The 18,764-nt window shown below is 35.8% G+C and overlaps 1 protein-coding gene across 8 annotated transcripts in view; it reads right to left on the bottom strand.

Annotated features, from left to right (window-relative positions):
• PTPN13 (protein tyrosine phosphatase non-receptor type 13) overlaps nt 1-18,764 on the bottom strand; it is a 199,370-nt gene that overhangs the window by 48,681 nt on the left and 131,925 nt on the right. For 3 of the 8 annotated variants that reach the window (XM_079770823.1, XM_079770820.1, XM_079770818.1), the window contains 8 exons: nt 17,257-17,313; nt 8,999-9,088; nt 8,233-8,340; nt 7,931-8,062; nt 4,235-4,698; nt 3,041-3,187; nt 1,484-1,577; nt 782-867 (listed from right to left, as the gene is read on the bottom strand). In XM_079770823.1, coding sequence (XP_079626949.1) covers nt 782-867; nt 1,484-1,577; nt 3,041-3,187; nt 4,235-4,698; nt 7,931-8,062; nt 8,233-8,340; nt 8,999-9,088; nt 17,257-17,313 — 1,178 coding nt within the window. The remainder of the gene's footprint in view (nt 1-781; nt 868-1,483; nt 1,578-3,040; nt 3,188-4,234; nt 4,699-7,930; nt 8,063-8,232; nt 8,341-8,998; nt 9,089-17,256; nt 17,314-18,764) is intronic. The other 5 variants (XM_079770821.1, XM_079770819.1, XM_079770825.1 and 2 more) reach the window with 4 other exon arrangements.

Consider the following 18,764-nt stretch of genomic DNA (forward strand, 5'->3'; position numbering starts at 1 on the left):
TATTTTCTGTATAAAAGGATAAATTATTAAAAAGAAAAAAAAAAAGTCTACTATAAAATAGCAAATATGCCCTGGCCAGGTGGATCAGTTGGTTGAAGTGTTGTTCGGTATACCAACAGGTTTCAGGCTCAATTCCTGGTCAGAGTGCATACCTCTGTTGTAAGTTTGATCCGCAGCTGGAGGACATCTGGGAGGCAACCCTTCAATGTTTCTCTCTCATCTTAATGCTTCTCTCACTCTCTCCCTAAAAATCAATGAAAACATATCTTGGGTGAGGATTAAGAAAAAAATAAAATAACAAACATATTATAGAAAATTGTGGTTCTAGAATAAAATCACAACTGTACTATAATATAAAGACCATTGTAAATAATTTGCTAAACTCCCTGACTTAAAATGTATTGCAACAAAATAAATTTAGCCTTGGGGATAAAGAATGACTAGAAGTGAAAATCACTAGTTATTTGTAGATGCTGATGAAAAATTTTAAAAATGCAATCTCCACCATTCCTTCTGTCAGATCTCTGGTAATATTAGGGCTAAATGTGATACAGAAAGCCAGTTTCTTCAGTAAAAAAACTAAAACCTCTTGTCATAATATTTGCTTTTTTTTTTTTTAATACTTGCTCCTTAATTTGTAGAAAAAAATACTAGAATGTTTATATAAATCAGGCTTGTTTTCTTGACTAATAAATTTAGAGATATCAAAGAAATTGATGTTATTCACACATTATTATGTTCTTCTAAGGTATCTTAAAAATTTGGTATAATGATCTATTACCTGTCCCGTATTTCTCAGTGTTTCCACAGCTTGCTTATGGGTAGCTCCTTCCAGACTAACTCCATTAACAGCTAGGACACGATCACCTATAAATCAGGCAGTCATTTTGAAAAAAGCAAATCATAAAATATAATCATGCTCTTTAATACCATGTGATCTTGTTTTGTATTAATTTGTTCAGGAGAGACTCAGACAAATTTTGCACAAAACTGTAACAGTTTCTTTAATGTGTATTTAATTTCTTTCCCAATTCTATGGCTAATCTTAGGTACATTTTAGAATAAGATAATGTATATATGTAAAATTGATTTAAATCATGGTGTAAGATAAATTAAACTACAAATATAGAGCATTGGAGGGAACTAAACTAGTTAGTTCTTATTAGAAAGGTAGATGTCACTGTTTTTACAAGGTCACTATCCTGTTCCCATCCTCTGGTAGTTTACTTCCTAGAAAGTGCAAAACATGAACTAAAATATCATCAAAATATTTTCTGATACTAGAGAATAAGGTAGAAAAAAAAGTTTTTGGAATGACATCAAGGAGTTTTTTAATACTCAAGTCTTAAAATAATTGTATATGTTCTTATTTTATATTACAAATAATTTGAAGGTCTATTAGTCTATCAACTTTCTAATTTCTTATTTATATGTTGAAGTGATAATCCTCTATATAATTCCCATACACACACAAATAGTCTACCTTTGTGAATTCTACCATCGAACTCTGCTGCTCCCTTGGGAAGAACAGCTTTCACATAAATGCCACCATGTCTGACACTGGTATTCACACCTCCCTATGTGGAAAAAGACAAATAAAATAACATTTTGTAATACAAAAAAGTTCACACTCCATTTTTCAAATATGAGACCCAGAAAGCATTCAATTTATCAGCGAAAGCAGCTGCAGCATGTCAGCACATGCAATTAGTTCAATACCCCAAAATATTTCTAGCTAAGTTTTCCAAATATTAAAGCAGTTACTTTGTAGGAAAACTCTTTATTCAGAAAATAACAACATGCCAGATCTTGACTATATGAAAAATTACTCTTCCTCTGTAAGTCTATACCATGCATTATGAGCCAGCAGAAAGCAAAATCCATCTATGTAAAATTAGTGTGAGAACTTAGTTGTCAGAAAAAATAGTATATAGAATAATATACTTCTGATCATATTTGCTATTCTGAAAGCAAATCTTATGAGTCAAAGGGAAAAATTTTTTTTTTCATTTTGAAAGATTTTGGTAAGAAATTTGGTTATAGTGGACATGAGAGGTAATGAGTAGATTTTCCATTCTCACGGATATACAGCTTTTATTTCCCTTCATAATAATAGGAAGATAAAATTCTAAAGTTAAGGGCAAAAGGAAAAGAGCTGTAATATTTTTTTAAAGTGCTAGAGAATTAGGTCTTTTTGATATTGATATGTTATATATGAATAGTGCTATTTCTATGATGTTTCTGAATCACTTTTTATTACTAATATCCTTCAAATATCATAAATGATAATGTTACCATTTAGGGTACAGTACATTCATTAAGAGAATTCTAAAGTAATTTTAACAAGTAGCCTATGCTCACATTTTAACTACCTTAAAAGTACACATATTCCTTGGGAACCGGTAATTTTAAAATACTAATCATGTTTACAAGTTAAGATGTATTATGCAGAGAAAGGGCATATACATTAGGCTTACATTACTTATGATGTAGATTAAAATGTATTATTTTATGTTCAAGCAGAAACTATCAAATATTTGTTAAAATCTTATGTCAGATTAAGCAAGTATGAAATCTATGCGGAAAATGTTGCAAGTATGAAATCTATGTGGAAAATGTAGTGCGAATCACAGGAAAAAGTGATTAGTACGCTCAAGTTTTTATTTTATTTTTAAATATATTTTTATTAATGTCAGAGAGGAAGGAAGAGGGAGAGAGAGATAGAAACATCAATGATGAGAGAGAATCATTGATCGGCTGCCTCCTGCACGGCCCCCAGTGGGGATCGAGCCTGCAGCCCGGGCATGTGCCCTTGACCAGAATTGAACCTGGGACCCTTTAGTCAGTAGGTTGACGCTCTATTCACTGAGCCAAACCGGCTAGGGCAGTATGCTCAAGTTTTTTAAAAAGTTTTAAGATATGGTTCAATTTTTAATTTTGGAAGTATTTGACAAGTTTCCTTTTTGAAGCAAAATAATTCAAGTAATTAACTGAAATACAATAGGCTGCTGGAAATGGAGAAGAGAAAACATTTGAAAACCTTGTCAAACAGTACCGTGACACTTATCCCCAAGCTGTTATCATTTTTAGCCAGTTCAACCTCAAAGATATCTCCAGGTTTAGGAGGTGCTGAAGGAAAAGTTTTAAAGTTCATTTTGTTGGATGTATTCACTGAGGAGGAAGATTCCTTAACAAAGAAAAACAAACAAAAGGATTTCTTGTTAGACTCAAAATGAATTACTATTGGAAGATTTAATATGTGTTTTTTGGGTAAATTAAGAAAAAAAACCAAGATATTAAGGGATAGAGTGGATTCAAAGATCATGAGAGTTGGAAGAGACCTTTGAGATCATGTAATTCAATGCCTTCATATTTTATGGTTGAGGAAATTGACGTCTAGAGATTAAAGGGTTTGCTTCAGGTCAAACAGCTTGGTATGGCAGAGGGAAGCCCGAACCCACTGCAAACCTGGCTTTTACATAACCCTTGTCCAATGCTTTTTAGACTCCCAAATTTGGAAAGTAAGCCAATTTCCTTAAAAAAAAAAAAAATCAATATATATTAAACAGTAGCTTTTTACTTATAGAGTTTTAAGATGAGTAGGCTTCATGTTTACTTTGCTTATGTTTACAAATCCAATATAAACATAGGCACTGCAGCTGAGCCCCATTTATAAAGGCATAACCCTTTTATGAGAAATGTTGGTTTTCAGTAAAAAAAAAAAAAAAAAAAAAAAGGGCTTAAGGTTCTTTCCTGAATTTGCTTGTGAAAGTGAGCTTAAATTTATATCATTTCTAGGAAATGGGCAATTTTCTATATTGTTGTTCACCCATCCAAAACTTCAGAAGGATTTGGTTATCAAAAATAAGTCAACTGGCCATTCCATGAACTACTTAGGAACAATACTTTTCAAATATTTAAATTCTCTTACAACATGAAGTATGCAAGAGATGAACAACTTGTAGAAAATAATCATCTGATTATTAATTTCTTTGGGTTATCAGGTAACAAGTTCCCAAATCATAGCCATTTTAGAGTTAGTATTTAAAGCTGCTAATTTCTCTGAAAGTTAGCATCAAATGCAGTAGCAGTTAGTAGCATACTATATAAATTATTTTTCCTTTCTAGAATAATGTAAGTAGTTTATAGTAGAATACTCTACTCTGAAATTTACTTGCTGTTGTTTGTTTTGTTAAATTAAAAACGCAAAACAAAGATTCAAATTAAACTATGCCTTTTTTGGCGTTTGATGATCCTGACTGCCGGAGTAAGTGGCTTCATCCATGTCTGAATCTCCACGATCAGAGTAATCTGTTGCATCAGAAATGCCTGGTTTTTTAGCTTTGCTTTGGTTACTGTCAGTAGAAGTCCTCTTCTTCTGAGTGGCTCTGGATATCACAGATGGAGAAGGGCTGCCGTGCTGTGATTCCTGCCAGGTTCGGTCACCTACGTGGCTGGCAAAGAAGCCATTGACCTGGCTCTGGGACAAGCTGGCACTCTCAGTCCTGGAATCTTGAGAACTCAGGCTTCCTTCCCGCAGCCCTCCAGACAGCCCGAAAGAGCTCTCTGAAATGTGCCTCAAGGTACCACGTGGCCAGCGGTGATCCTCAGAAGAATCAATAGTGCTGCCTTGCATATAGGAAGGTTTCTTCATGTAATTTTTCATGCCATTGGCAATGTGCACAGGAGTAGAAGGCACTAAACGTCAAAATCCACCAATGAAAATAACAGGTTAGTGACACACACATGCCGGGGCTTACACACATGCACAATGTTCCTGACGACTGTTGGGAGGATTTTACACAGGAAAACCACACATCACACTTGACCCAGGGCCTGAAACCATGACAGGAACCCAACAAATGTAGTAGGTGCTTTCTGTTTCCTTTGCTCATCCCTTTGGCTATTCTTGAAGCAACTTCTATGGAAATGTGAAACCCCTTCATCTTAACTCCCCATTTCCATTCTCTAAGGCCTATTTCAAGTAATCTGTGAAGGCTTTCTTGATTCCCTAACTAGAGATAATTTGAGTCTCTAAAGAATCTTGTTCTTTATTTAATGATTATTTATATATTTGTTTAATATTGTCCTACCAATTATTCCAAGTAATTCTCAAGAAAGGCAACTCCCAAAATTTAAATATAGTCTTTATCAAAACCCACTTAAGAAAGCTTCCCTAAGTAAGAAAAAAACCACATGAGACATTTGCAAAAAAAAAAAAAAAAAAAATACAGATGCAAATTTATAAGAAACTAAAAGTTTTATGTAGCAAGCAAAGCCAAAGAAAACTGAAGAGTAACGAGCAGCTGAAGAGAAAATATTTGGAACAGTAAAAAAACTAATCGAAGAGTTAATACCATTAATATACAAAGTTTTTCTAAAAGTCAATAAGAAAAAGTTTAGCCCTGGCTGGTGTGGCTCAGTTGATTGGAGCGTCGTCCCATGTACTATACTAAAGGGTCGCAGGTTCGATTCCCGGTAGAGGCATGTACGGGAGGCAACCAAATAATGTCTCTCTCTCTCTCTCTCTCTCTCTCTCTCTCTCTCTCTCTCCCTCCCTCCCTTCCTCCCTCCCTTCCTCTCCCTTCCTCTTTCTCTAAAATCAATTAAAAATAAACAAACATATCCTCGGGTGAGGATTAAAACAATTTTTTAATTAAAAAAAAGGAGTTTAGAACTCCTGTGATACAAGGGTATGATAATGTAGACTGGAAATTAGGAGTAAAATCCTCATCTATAATAATCTATAATAATAAAAGCATAATATGCTAATTAGACCAGACAGCTGAACGACCTTCCAGACGTCCTTCTGGACGAAGCCACAGCGGCGGGGGCCAAGGCAGAGGCCATTAGGGGTGATCAGGCAGGCAGGCAGGTGAGCAGTTAGGGGCGATCAGGCAGACTGGCAGAGTAGTTAGGGGTGATGAGGCAGGCAGGCGAGTGGTTAGGGGCAATCAGGCAGTCAAGTGAGCGGTTAGGAGCCAGAGATCCTGTATTGCTAGAGGGATGTCCGACTACCAGTTTAGGCCTGATCCCGCGGGAGTCGGACATCCCTCGAGGGATCCTGGATTGTGAGAGGGTGCAGGCCGGGTTGAGGGACTCCCCCACCCCCGCACGAATTTCATGCACTGGGCCTCTAGTAACTAATAAATACATGAAAAGACATTCTTATTGTTGATCAGGGATATGCAGTTTCTACCTATTTGCCTAAGAAAAATGGGACTGTTAATTTCTTATACCACTAATGGTGTGAAGAGCACTGTTATATCTAGTTGGTTGACTGTAAATTGATAAAACTTTAGCAAATTGGTAGCATTTGTCAAAAATTTAAATGTGCATACTCATACTCCTTAATCTACTTCTAGGTATCTAACCTCTAGAAATAAGTACATTTTCAGTGGTGTGCAAACAAATGTATTTGTTGCAGCAACATATGTAATAGAATTCTAGCTAACCTGGATGCACAACAAAAGAAACAAATAAATTTTGATATGCCCATGAATATAAAATATAATGCCACATTAAAAAGGTATATAGCCTGGCCAGTATGTCTCAGTGGTTGAATATTGACCTATGAACCAGGAGGTCATGGCTTGATTCCTGGTCAGGGCACATGCCCAGGTTCTGGGCTTGATCCCCAGAAGGGGGCCTGTGGGAGGCAGTGGATCAATGATGCTATCTCATCATTGATGTTTCTATCTCTCCCTCTCCCTTCCTCTTCTTGAAATCAATAAGAGCATTTTTGAAAAAGGATTCTGGACATTATGGATGTCCAGAATATACTGAGTGAACAAGTTACAGACTGATATTCAGAGTATAAAAAAATAATTGTATTTTTGTTTAAAAGTAGTGTGTGTATGTATATGCGCTACTTTTTAAAAATTTATCTATAATATATACAAGGCTACTGGACTGCCCTGTCCTGGACTGCACCTGTAGTGTGTGCACCTTTTATGAACACTGCCCTGCCCCGTGACCGCATGCTAACTCTGTGCCAGGCAGACAAGGCAGGCCTGAGATAGTTTCCTTTTTAAAGAAAAAACAATGGTGGCTCAAGAGGATGTAAGTCATACACCTAGTAAGTGGCTCAGGTGTAGCTCAAATTTAAATCATCTGATCTTCATCATGTGGGTTTTCTCCCACAATATGCTAATGGAAGGGATTGTAACAAAATGATATGGACTTGTTTTTAAATTTCTAGTATGTTTTCTTTTCCTTTTTATAAACTGGTTCAGAACAGGAATTCATAGATATTCTATTTCTATCTGTTGTGTTTTCTATTACATAGGCAATGACAAAGAATTTCATTTCTGATTTGGCCTAAGTGATAGAAAACACCAAATATTTAGGAGAATTAACTTAAGTGACATCAATTTTACACAACAAATCCATTTTTTATTCAGATACAGATGACCCTGGAACAACACAGGTTTGAACTACATGATTCACTTATCCACAAATTTTTTTCAATAAATACCTGTACTATTTTTGATCTGTGGTTGGGAGTCTGCAGATGTGGAAGGCTGACTATGCATTGATCAATGCCATATTATAAAGAAGACTTGAGTATCCATGAATTTTGGTATACTTTGCGGGGATGGGGGGCACTCTGGAACCAATCCCCTATAGGGAGGCAACTTAATTTATGGGGGAGTCGAAAGTTAGACAAGGATTTTAAACTGTGCACATTGTCGGTACCCCTAATCTTGGGTCATTCAAGGGTCAACTGTATTACTAAAGAGGAATGAGATAAAAATCTTTGAAGTAATAAATAAAAAAGTTCTACTGATCCATAAAGTCAAAATAATCAGAACTATACAGTTAAAATTTCCAGAAAGGAAATAAGAAGCTTAATTCTGATTTATTGGGCCAAGCTACTGAAGTTCTTGTAAAAATGAAACAGAACACAGTCAAGAGACATTTATATTACCTTTGGATATCTTTTCTTTTGGCTGAGAGATAACAAGTGTCACATCTTCAGGTGCATTTTGCAAAATTTCAATTGCAGCATGGTGGCTGACCCCCTCTAAGCTCACACTATTTACAGATATCAAACGGTCTCCTGTAAAAATAGACAATCCAGTATTTTCAATGACAAAGAAAAATTCATACTAAATATTAGAAATGTCACGCTGCCAATTATTTTTATTTTGTCCAAGTTCTACTTTTGATATCTGTGCAAATTCATGTCCGACAGTAAAGTACGCAAGAAATTACCTAAATGTAAAGTACCTGGCTTTAAGCATCCATCTAAGTCAGCTGGTCCTCCAGGAGTAATTGAACTGATAAATACACCTAGATCCAGTCTTCCCATCTTCTCCCCACCAATGATTTGAAATCCTGTGAAATAGCACATTTTAAAAAGATCTTCATTATACTGGTACTTTCTATGACTAATGATTAGCCTGTTTGACACATAGAAGTGTGGAGACTGTCACTACAAATATGATTAACTGGAGGCCCAGTGCACAGATTCATGCACTGGTGGGGTCCCTCGGCCTGGCCTGCGCCCTCTGGCAATCCGGGGCCCCTCAGGGGATGTTGGACTGCTGGTATCAGCCCAATCCCCGCAGGCCAGGCCAGGCTGAGGGACCCCATTGGAGCACGAATCCGTGCACTGGGACTCTAGTATGCATATAAGATCTTTGGTTAATCTTTTTTCGCCCTCCCCCCTCCTCACTTCCCTCTGAGATTCATCAGTCTGTACCATGTTTCCATGCCTGTGTGTTGAGTGTCTTCCCTCTGGTGATCAGTGTGCATCATAGCCACCAGTTGGACTGTCACTTAGGCTTTTATATATATAGACAAGTAACACCTGTGAGATGGGACTGTTAAATTTGGTGGAAGAATTGCTTGTAAGCATTTCATCTTTGACATTTCCTGACTGGGAAGGTGGGGTGAGGGGTTGTGGGTGGGCAGCCAGTGGCCTGATCAGAAGTAGGTTGTGCCTCAATGCCAATGCTATGCTATAGACTTTAAGAATCTCACAGTGACTTACCTAAGCCATACTTTGCGTCTTTTTTCAGGTTCACCAAGGTGATCTCCCTTTCTGGTGAGGATACTATGCTCCATCTTTTGTGTAGCACATCTATTGAAAATGCATAATTTTAAGATAAAATAAACATAACATGTTCAGGCATTAAGATTGTCTGCTTGTTCCAATTTAAATGTTAAAAAAGCTCATTTACAGATTGCTCGGTAACTATAAAATTATATTTTAAGTAATATAATGCCATCATAGTGATTTGCAGTTTACAAAATGACTGTATGTTGTCACATTTATTCCTTATAAACGATTCTCTGTGAAATAAGTACATTTCAGTTAGAAATTATTAATTAAATTTCAAGAGGTTAAATAATTTGAGCAGGTTTACTCAGTTAGTACTGACAAGATCAGATTTTTAAACTTAGGTTTTCTGACTTCATGTCTTTCTTTTGCATCACCATTGACTTCCTGAATATGTTAAGAAATTCCTACTAATAAAAGGTTGACTTTTTTATTTAAACTGAGTAAAATATTCATGGTAAATTCTAGAGTTAAATAGCAATAAAAATAAATATCTTTTTAAAAGTCTCATTAATAATGACTTGGTTAGCACATTTACATTCTCAAAGGACTTCCATTTATTTCTATTTTATTTGTGGAATAATCACATGAGGTAGGTAAAGAGATTTTTAATCATTGTTTGTGGATGAAGAATAACAATTTATGACTTGTTCAACATTACCACGAGTATTACTACCCAGCAAAATGTCCTAAGTTGGTTGATAAAGGCTAGTTTAATGCTAATAATTAACTTTTTATTTCCATTTGGGTTATTTTTTTAAGTAGGATGATCATGCATAAATATCTCCTAAATTAAACTAATAAATGCCATTTAATTGTCATTTCAATAAGAAACATTACCTCATTTACTTGCAATCCAATTATCTGAAATGCACACACTCTCATGCTCTTTCTCTTCCTTATGAGTTGATTTGTGACCCTTCTCTCTACTCCCCTCTCCCTCAATTTATATGTTGAAACCCCAACTCTCATTACCTCAGAATATGACCATATTTGGAGATAGGTTTTTAAAGAGATAATTAAGTTACAATGAAGTCTTTAGGGCAGGCCCTAACCCAATATGACTTGTCTCTGTATAAGAAGGAATTTGAATAGAGACATGTACACACATGTGAAGATAGAGAGAAAAGACTACCACCTACAAGTCAAGGAGAGGCACCTCAGAAGAAATCAATGTTGCAAACACCTCAATTTCAGACTACTAGCCTCCAGAACTGTGAGATAATAAATCTGTTGTTTAAGCCTCCTAATTTATGGGGCCTTGTTATGGAAGCTCTAGCAAATTAATACACTTCTTAAACATTAATTATAAGTTGATAGTTCAAACTGGTCTGTGTGTGAGGTAGTGGTGGTAAATGAGTTCAACACACTCAGAAAAATATTTTTGTAAACTAAATCTTCAAATTCTTCTCTACATAGTTCTTAAGCATTTTGGAGCTTTTTGAAAATTAGAGATTACCTGCCAACATGTGATTTACCCATGAGTTTAAAATTATACTGTGTTATAAAACAAGTCGTAACTTTATTGTACAACATGTATTAATGCTTAAATGATGTATATGTGATACTCCATATTCTAGAAATAAACTCATTTAATTTCAGAAAACAATAAAAACAATCATTTACTCTCTGAAGTAAATTAACCTTGTCCCTTAAACATAAGTATTAGTGAAAGTTTGCTAGCTTCCTGTAGTATACATGTCGCTTTTGTTGTTTCCCTTTTGACCAAAACTCAGTTATAAACTTAGTTATAATCAATAACAGTAATAGTAATTCAGTATTCCTAATTAATTTAATAAAATCGCTCCCCAAATCACTGGACAATGCATGTGTTAGTTAATGCTTAGCTTAATATTATCATTTAAGCAGCCATGATGCTTTTATCCTAAAACAGACAATTAAATCTAATTTTCAGCTAGAATCAAATACATAATATAGTAGAACAAAACCCATAAATAAAATAAATAAGGGAAATGAATAAATAAAATAAATAAGGGAGTGGGGTCACATTAGGTATGTAAATGTAAACTTTTGTCACCATCGTGAAGACAAAGTCCATTTACTTTATACAGTGTTTTGCCTCCAATTATAAAGCTGATATTCTTAATGTCCCTAGGGACTATCTGCTAGAAGTCAAATATATCAATTCAAAGAATAATTCCATTTTCTTTATTTTCATTTCTAACACATACACTAACAAGATTGGTTATTTATATTACTTATTAGGCTAATGTGTATGTTAAGATATATCCTAGGTAAACACTGGATCACACACACACAGTGTTAAATTTGCAATATTTTTGCATATTTACTTTCCTAACTAGAAGCAACAAGATTAAGCTCTCTATATTCAAGGATTCACCAGTGAGATTTAAACATTCATTTATTCAATTATTCTTTCATCCTTCAAATGTTTACTGAACAATTTTCCTGTCAAAATCCCTCACTAGATAATTAGGGAACATAAAATGTGATTGTATATGAAAGCCGCTAGCATAGTAAAGGTGAGCTGAATCAGACCAAATCTTTGATAGATGAGCAAAGATCTAGCCTGAGTGACACAGAGAATTTTGTTAAGACTGTCAGTGAAATAGCTGCATAGCAAAGGCATGAGCCAGATTCACAGGAGAAGAAGCTTCTTCTTGCCAGAAATACAGAAACTTCAAGGAAAGTGGGTAGGATTTTAATAAGTGGATTATGGAGATGGTTATACAGCAACAAGTATGGTATTAGCAAAAGTTGAGATGCAAAGAAGGTAGAGTTCTGGGGAAATGCCATAGATCAGTGTAGCCAGAGTAGAAGACTTGAGTAGGGCGGGGTGGAATATTCTTTTGGAAAGGGAAGCTTTGCTAACCCAGTCTTTTTGACAGTGATGTCCCCCTGCCCCTCCACAGTCTACCTCCATGTAAAGTGACGTATTAATGTGAGGAAAGAAGGAAGGAAAAAATGTTCATCTGCAACTACATGTCACTAAATAGTACTATGTACACGCCAAGTTTTTATTTATCTTTTGTATTCTATTCAAATAGATGTTCAAATAGTCTTCCACTGGTTTAAAAAAAGAGGGAGGATGAAGTATCTGAGGGTATATAATACATGACAATTAAATTTAAAGGTATTTATGGAATTCAATGAGGACTGAATAAAATTTATTAATCTCTGAAAGTGAGGTAGCTAGATATTTGAAATACCAAGACATTTCTGAGTTAAGTATTACAAGGAAACAAGCACTAATATTCAAGGAGCACTTATCTTTAAATCCGTAAGAGAATTTTCTTTTCCTATTAATGTATTCTATAACCCAGCAAATTCTGCAAATATTTTAAAGTAAAAAAGAACTTCAACTTGAAATTTTGACTGAGTAATACATGCTGTATTATCACACCAGTAACTATCAGTTTCATTCTCAATAATGTCTACCTGGAAAACATCTTAATAAATACATAATTAAGAAATAAAATGTATACCCTCTCTGCATTAGAAACTGTTGTTCCAACGCTGCCTTTCTCCTCTCTCATAAGGTTCATGTGGACACCTACAGTCGCTAACTAGAATAAATTGTAGATACTTATGATAGACCTATGAGTAAACTAACTGAATTTCACAGTAAGATCATATTTCTAATAAGGCCAAAGCCATACAGGGTGGGGCAAAAGTAGGTTTACAGTTGTTTGTATGGAAAAGAATACAATAATCCTATACAGTATAATAAAAGGTTAATATGCAAATCGAATGAACAACAGAATGACCGGTGGCTGTGATGTGCACTGACCACCAGGGGGCAGACGCTCAACACAGGAGCTGCCCTCTGGTCAGTGTCCTCCCACAGGGAGAGCGCCACTCAGCCAGAAGCTGGGTTCATGGCTGGTGAGCGCAGGGGCGGTGCCGGGAACCTCTCCCGCCTCCGCAGCAGCACTAAGGACATCCCCGAGGGCTCCTGGACTGCGAGAGGGTGCAGGCTGGGCTGAGGGACCAACCCCCCCCCCCCAGTGCACAAATTTTGTGCACTGGGTCTCTAGCAATAAATAATAATACAAAATAAACTATTTCCTGTACTCACAACTGTAAACCTACTTTTGCTTCACCCTGTATAATCACTCTGAGTCAATTTTTTCTTTTTTGCAAGAAAAACTAATTTGTTACTTATAGAAATTACAGGGCAGCTTCATGCCATTGATTCTAAGATTAACTAGACTACAGGTAGAGTGAGCTCTGGATAAATCCATCACTCATCCTAAGGAAAAAACCCCACTTGAAATCCTGGGGTAATGAGTCAGTAGCACTATATTGTATAAAAACAAAGAGAGGCATTTTTCATTGTTATACTACTAATATAATAACTGCTCTAGTGGTAGGTAAAGGGATCAAAATGACAACTTTGGTGTTTTATTTCTGTGCCAGAACTAAATAGCTGAGTATTTGGAGCCACATAACATCTTGGGGACTTGTTTAACTCATCCATAAAATGAAAAGATGATTTGGATAAACTTTTAAGTTCCTTTTGGTCCTCAGTTTAGTTGACTCTATTTTTTTACTTCTGGTTAATTCTTATATCAGTAGGGGCATGCAGGAGGCACCCCATCAATTATTCTCTCTCAGCATTGATGTTTTTATCCCTCTCTCCCTCTCCCTTACTCTCTGAAACCAATAAAAATAAAAAAATCCTATTAAACAAAATGTATTTTAAAATCTTACTTTTGTTTGTATAACATTTTATTACTTGGAATTAATATTGTCCATAAAAAATAATCAGTTTTGCCCGGCTGGTGTGGCTGAGTGGTTGAGCGCCAACCTATGCACCAGGTCACAGTTAGATTCCTGGTCAGGAATGCCTGGGTTGTGGGCTCGATCCTCAGTGTGGGGTGTGCAGGAGGCAGCTCATCAATGATTCTCTCTCATCATCGATGTTTCTATCTCTCTCTCCCCCTCTCAAATAAATAAAAAGATATTTTTAAAAAATCAGTTTTAATATTAGGAAAAAAAGGCTTATTTTTACTGTCTGTACCAAGTACTTTTGTATTAGAATAACCTATTTCAATGACATTTTTGTTAAGAGTGTTTGTTGTGGTTTGAACAAGAAGGAAGGTGACAAATCTAGCTAAGAGTTACTTTTTAATTACATAATAATCCTGAATTATAATAAAATGAGAAACATTGAAAACCAATTTTACATAATTCTTGCATAAGTTTTACATTTTTGTTTTTACTCTCTTAGGAAGAAATATTATATAAGTGTGTTGTTTGAAAGGTTAAGCAACCTTTATTTTTTGAAATTACAATAAAAAAATTGGCATCTTTTCCATATCTGTTCCATGAGATTATAAGATTCATGCCCTCCCCGCCTTTTTTAATCTTCTCTTTCAAGGTTCACCTTCGTTAAGGGACTCTGAAAGTCATAAAAGATTAAGTTGTATTTGTTGGTTCTTGTATTAAGTTATGAATACTTCAATATTAGTTGATGCTCATTTCCAATTTCTTCTAATAATCTTGACCAGCAAGAAAGAACATTGAAATTAGAATAAGAGATCATATATTTGACTCATGGGCAAGTACTTAACTTTTTATCAGTTACTTTATTTGGAAAAATGTTTACCATACTTTATTACATGAAAACTCAGTTCTCAACAGAGCACTAATTCAGGGATAATTGGGCAGACTCAAAGGGAAATTGAAGAAACCATAGACTTGCCTGCAAGGCAACTGGGGCACACATCCATAGGAAGATGTATTGACCCTTCCTCTATAGGAGACAGGTGGGAAGATGACATTTCTAAAGGTTTAAAAATGCTGCTCAAGTGGTATCCAATGTAAATTCATATTCTTTTCCATCAGAAGGTAGGCTTAAACACACTTCAAGATTTTATCCTTTAATAAATTATTATACAGCTTCTTTAAAAAGTTTAGCTTGTAGAAATAATACATCTATACTAATAAAAGAGCAATATGCTAATTAGACTGGGAGATCTTCTGGAGACCTTCCGGACATCCTTCCAGACAAAGCCTGGGGCTTGGCTGGCCTGCAAAATGCTCCCAAACGGCCCTCAGCCCCTCACCTAAGCTGGCCATGCCCCCCAGTGGGGACCCTCACCCTGATGGGGGCATGGCCAGCCTGCAAACGGCCATCAGCACCTTGCCCAGGCCCACCCGTCCCCAGCCAGGACCCTTACCCTGATGGGGATGTGGCTGGCCTGCAAACTGCCCCAGGACCCTCACCCCGGCCGGCCCCACCCCCAAAGGGACCCCCACCTTGATCCAGGATCCCCTTCAGGGCAGACCAGCCAGCCCCCAACCCGTGCACCAGGTCTCTATCTATACTAATAAAAGATTAATATGCTAATGAGACCAGGAGACCTTCTGGACGTCCTTCTGGACAAGGCCATGGTGGCGGGGCCAAGGCAGAGGTGGTTAGGGGTTATCAAGCAGGCAGGCAGGTGAGCAGTTAGGTGCCAGTGGTCCCGGATTGTGAGAGGGATGTCCGACTGCTGGCAGTTAGACATCCCCTGAGGGTCCCAGATTGGAGAGGGTGCAGGCTGAAGGACAACCCCTCGCCCCATGCACGAATTCTGTGCACTAGGCCACTAGTATGAATACAATTAAGCATTACTATATAGGAAACAGTTGAAAGAGTAGGTTAGAGAAGGGCTCTGGAAACAGACTTCCTGCATTCAAATCATGACCTGGGCATTTACAAGCTCCATGACCTTCTGTGCAATTCAGCCTCTCTATGGTGTGGTTTCTCATTTGTGAAAAGGAAGTATTAGCCACTCACCTAATATTAAATGAGAGCTAAATGTAAGTGTTTGGTACACAATAAGCACTCAATAGCTGTTAGTCAGTAATTACCACCATTACAGACATTTTAATAATTAGGCTATTTAGGCACACAGGTATTCTAGATTCACCTCTTGTAAGGCACTTGATCATCATAAAAATATATACCAGGGTCTTAGTAACTTAGGCCCAAGTATAAGTTCACTAACTTTTTCTTTAATGATATACCCTCAGATTTTTCAAGATTGATTTTTTTTAATAAGATGAAAAAATCCTACATTTTCCATGAATATTTAAGATATTTGTGTGTATTTTTACATTATGACACAATTTTACTTCCAAGGAAAATCTTCTTCTCTCAAAGACCTGGTATGTGTATTTCTTGGTTCCTGGGTTGATGCTCAACTACTGAACAACACTGGCCGGGTGGGCGGTATGTGTATTTCTATGACAGAATGAGAATTATAGAAAATAGCACTCTGGTGTTGGACAGTTTTGACTTACAAAAACAGCAGTTTCATATGGTTCAATCTACTCTTAATGCCTTCATTTTTGCCTTGGTTCTCAGGCAAATTAGAACTAACCTCAAAACTTCATCAAGTTTAACTATATTAAAGCATTTGATTAATACATTTGCTTTTTTCTCATCAGATTTCTGATTATTTCAACTTCAAGAGTTTGAGGGTAAGAAACTAGTGTATGCAGAGTAAAACATTCCTTCTACCCATGAAAGGTGCTGAAAGATCAAATAAGATAATGTCCATGAAAGTATTTTGTCACCTAAATTCTAAAAATGGTGAATCCACTGACTTTGAAGTCATTGCACAAAGTTTCTTCCTGTAACTTTGTTTCTTCTTAGACTTCTAAACTCTAAATTTCAACAGTAAGTCTTCAAATTCTTCCCATAATATTTAGGCTAAGACTCAAAGCTAGTCCCTACTTAGTTCTAAGCTTCAATCCTGTCCTCACATACCACCATGCAGAGATTCTTGCAGTTCCTGAACCTGTTATCTTTTCACCTATCTCCACATCTCTGACTCTATTATGGCCTTGGTCTGGAATGCTTATCCTCTACAATCTAACTGAATAAATCCTTTTACTTCAAGATTCGGCTCAAGATCTCTTTAAAATAACCACCTCAGTTAATCAAAATTATCTCTCACCTGAATTATCTTAGCTTCCCAATTAGTGTCCATATCTTTAAATTGTTGTTTGTCTAGTTCACCAACATTATCCTAAATGATAGGTCTCATCACATCACTAGGTGCTGCAAATACAATTCTCCTTTGACTCCAGTATAAGGCCTAAAATTCTTGGCACAGATTCAGAGACGCTTTGTTATTAGGTCTAAGACCAGCTCATAAGGTAAAGAGAAAAGATATGATGGAAAGGAGGGGAAAAACATTGTGTAAACCTACCATTTTCTTTTAAGGGAACTTGGGATGAAGAATTTCCAGAACTATGCAAAGTCATTCCTGTGGTATAAATTAAATTATTAGACAGTTTATAAAATGATCAGATATTAGATATAGAAGTAATTTCTTCTGATAAATGCATAAAAAGCAATAAAACATTAAGGTAGCATTTTCTTTTATTTATCCTCAGAAAAATATGTCTTCCCACAATAGGCTTATTTACTATTTTTAATGTCCAAGTTAAGCATATCAATTTGTTTTGCAGAATAAATTTAAAAACAAATGTATTGTTTATGATAATGACATTTTAATATGCCAAATATGAAGTGATGAAACTGAAATGATTTTTAAAAACATGTGTTCAAATGTTAAAAGAAAATCCAATATTCAATAAGAATGGATAACCTTAATTTAAAAATGCAGAAATAAATTTTCTTTCATGGATGAGTTTTATTTTATTTGTGTTTGTCTATGGAATATTTTACTATTCTACATCTGATATGTGAAGGATTTCTTCTATGTAGATCAATAGCTTAGTCTTTATAAGAGATTCCATTATAGTGAATGTACTTGGAAAAGTATTTTTCTGGGCTATTTTTAATATATAAGATGACTTTGTCTTTTATCTGTTTAAAGTTTTTTTGTTTTTTTTGCACCAATTCAACTAAAATTGATGATAGTATAATCTCTGAAAGTTTGGAAGCCTATATTAATAAAGTAATGTTGCTTTCCGTAAATATTTATCAACTATAGTGTAGAGTTCTTTTTTGACTTCATTTACTTCACATATCCCCAAACCAACTATAGGATGAGAAAATACCAGTTTCTAACTTTGTGTAATTGGAGTGAAATGATCAAACTTGGACTAAGGGAGAGATAATTAGTATTATTTGGTGAACAGCAGCAGAAGAGGGTTATTCTTGTTTCCCTTTTATCTCCCCAGTTGTTTCCTATTTTGAGAAATCTTTCGGACCTCATGCTTAAATAGCTATTCTTCTCAAAGATCAATTATATGCATGTCCCTTTTAAGATGCATAAAGCAACAGGAAACCTGAAAGTATTACCTTATAAGGTTTATAAACATACAACTTCTATACTTATATTAATAGGCCCCAGCTAGTTGGGAGAATTTGAAAAACTTAAATCAACTAGGAATTTCTACCTACCAACCATTCAGTCTGTTTTTAGAGACAATTCCATCCATGCTAATCTGAAGGTACCTTAAATAAACCTTTCTTCAAAAATAAAAATACAGCATTAGCGGAGTCTACTCTCACAGGCTTGTGAGGAAAACCCCAAGAAAGGACAGCCAAAGCCAAGAGTTCGCTGTCTGGTTCTCTTGGTAAGATGGTCATGGCTTTTAATTGCCACCAAGAGAAAGCTAACTAAGAGTCTGTGCCTTTAAGCAATCAGTTGTTAAATAATTTTATTTCACTTGGTGCATTTTAAGTAGCCTAAAATTTTATATTCACAAACAGTTTTGGTAATTAGGACATAGAACAAAAAAAAAA

The sequence above is a fragment of the Cnephaeus nilssonii genome (genome assembly GCF_951640355.1).
Source record: "Cnephaeus nilssonii genome assembly, chromosome: 1".
NCBI classification, from domain to species: Eukaryota; Metazoa; Chordata; class Mammalia; order Chiroptera; family Vespertilionidae; genus Cnephaeus; species Cnephaeus nilssonii.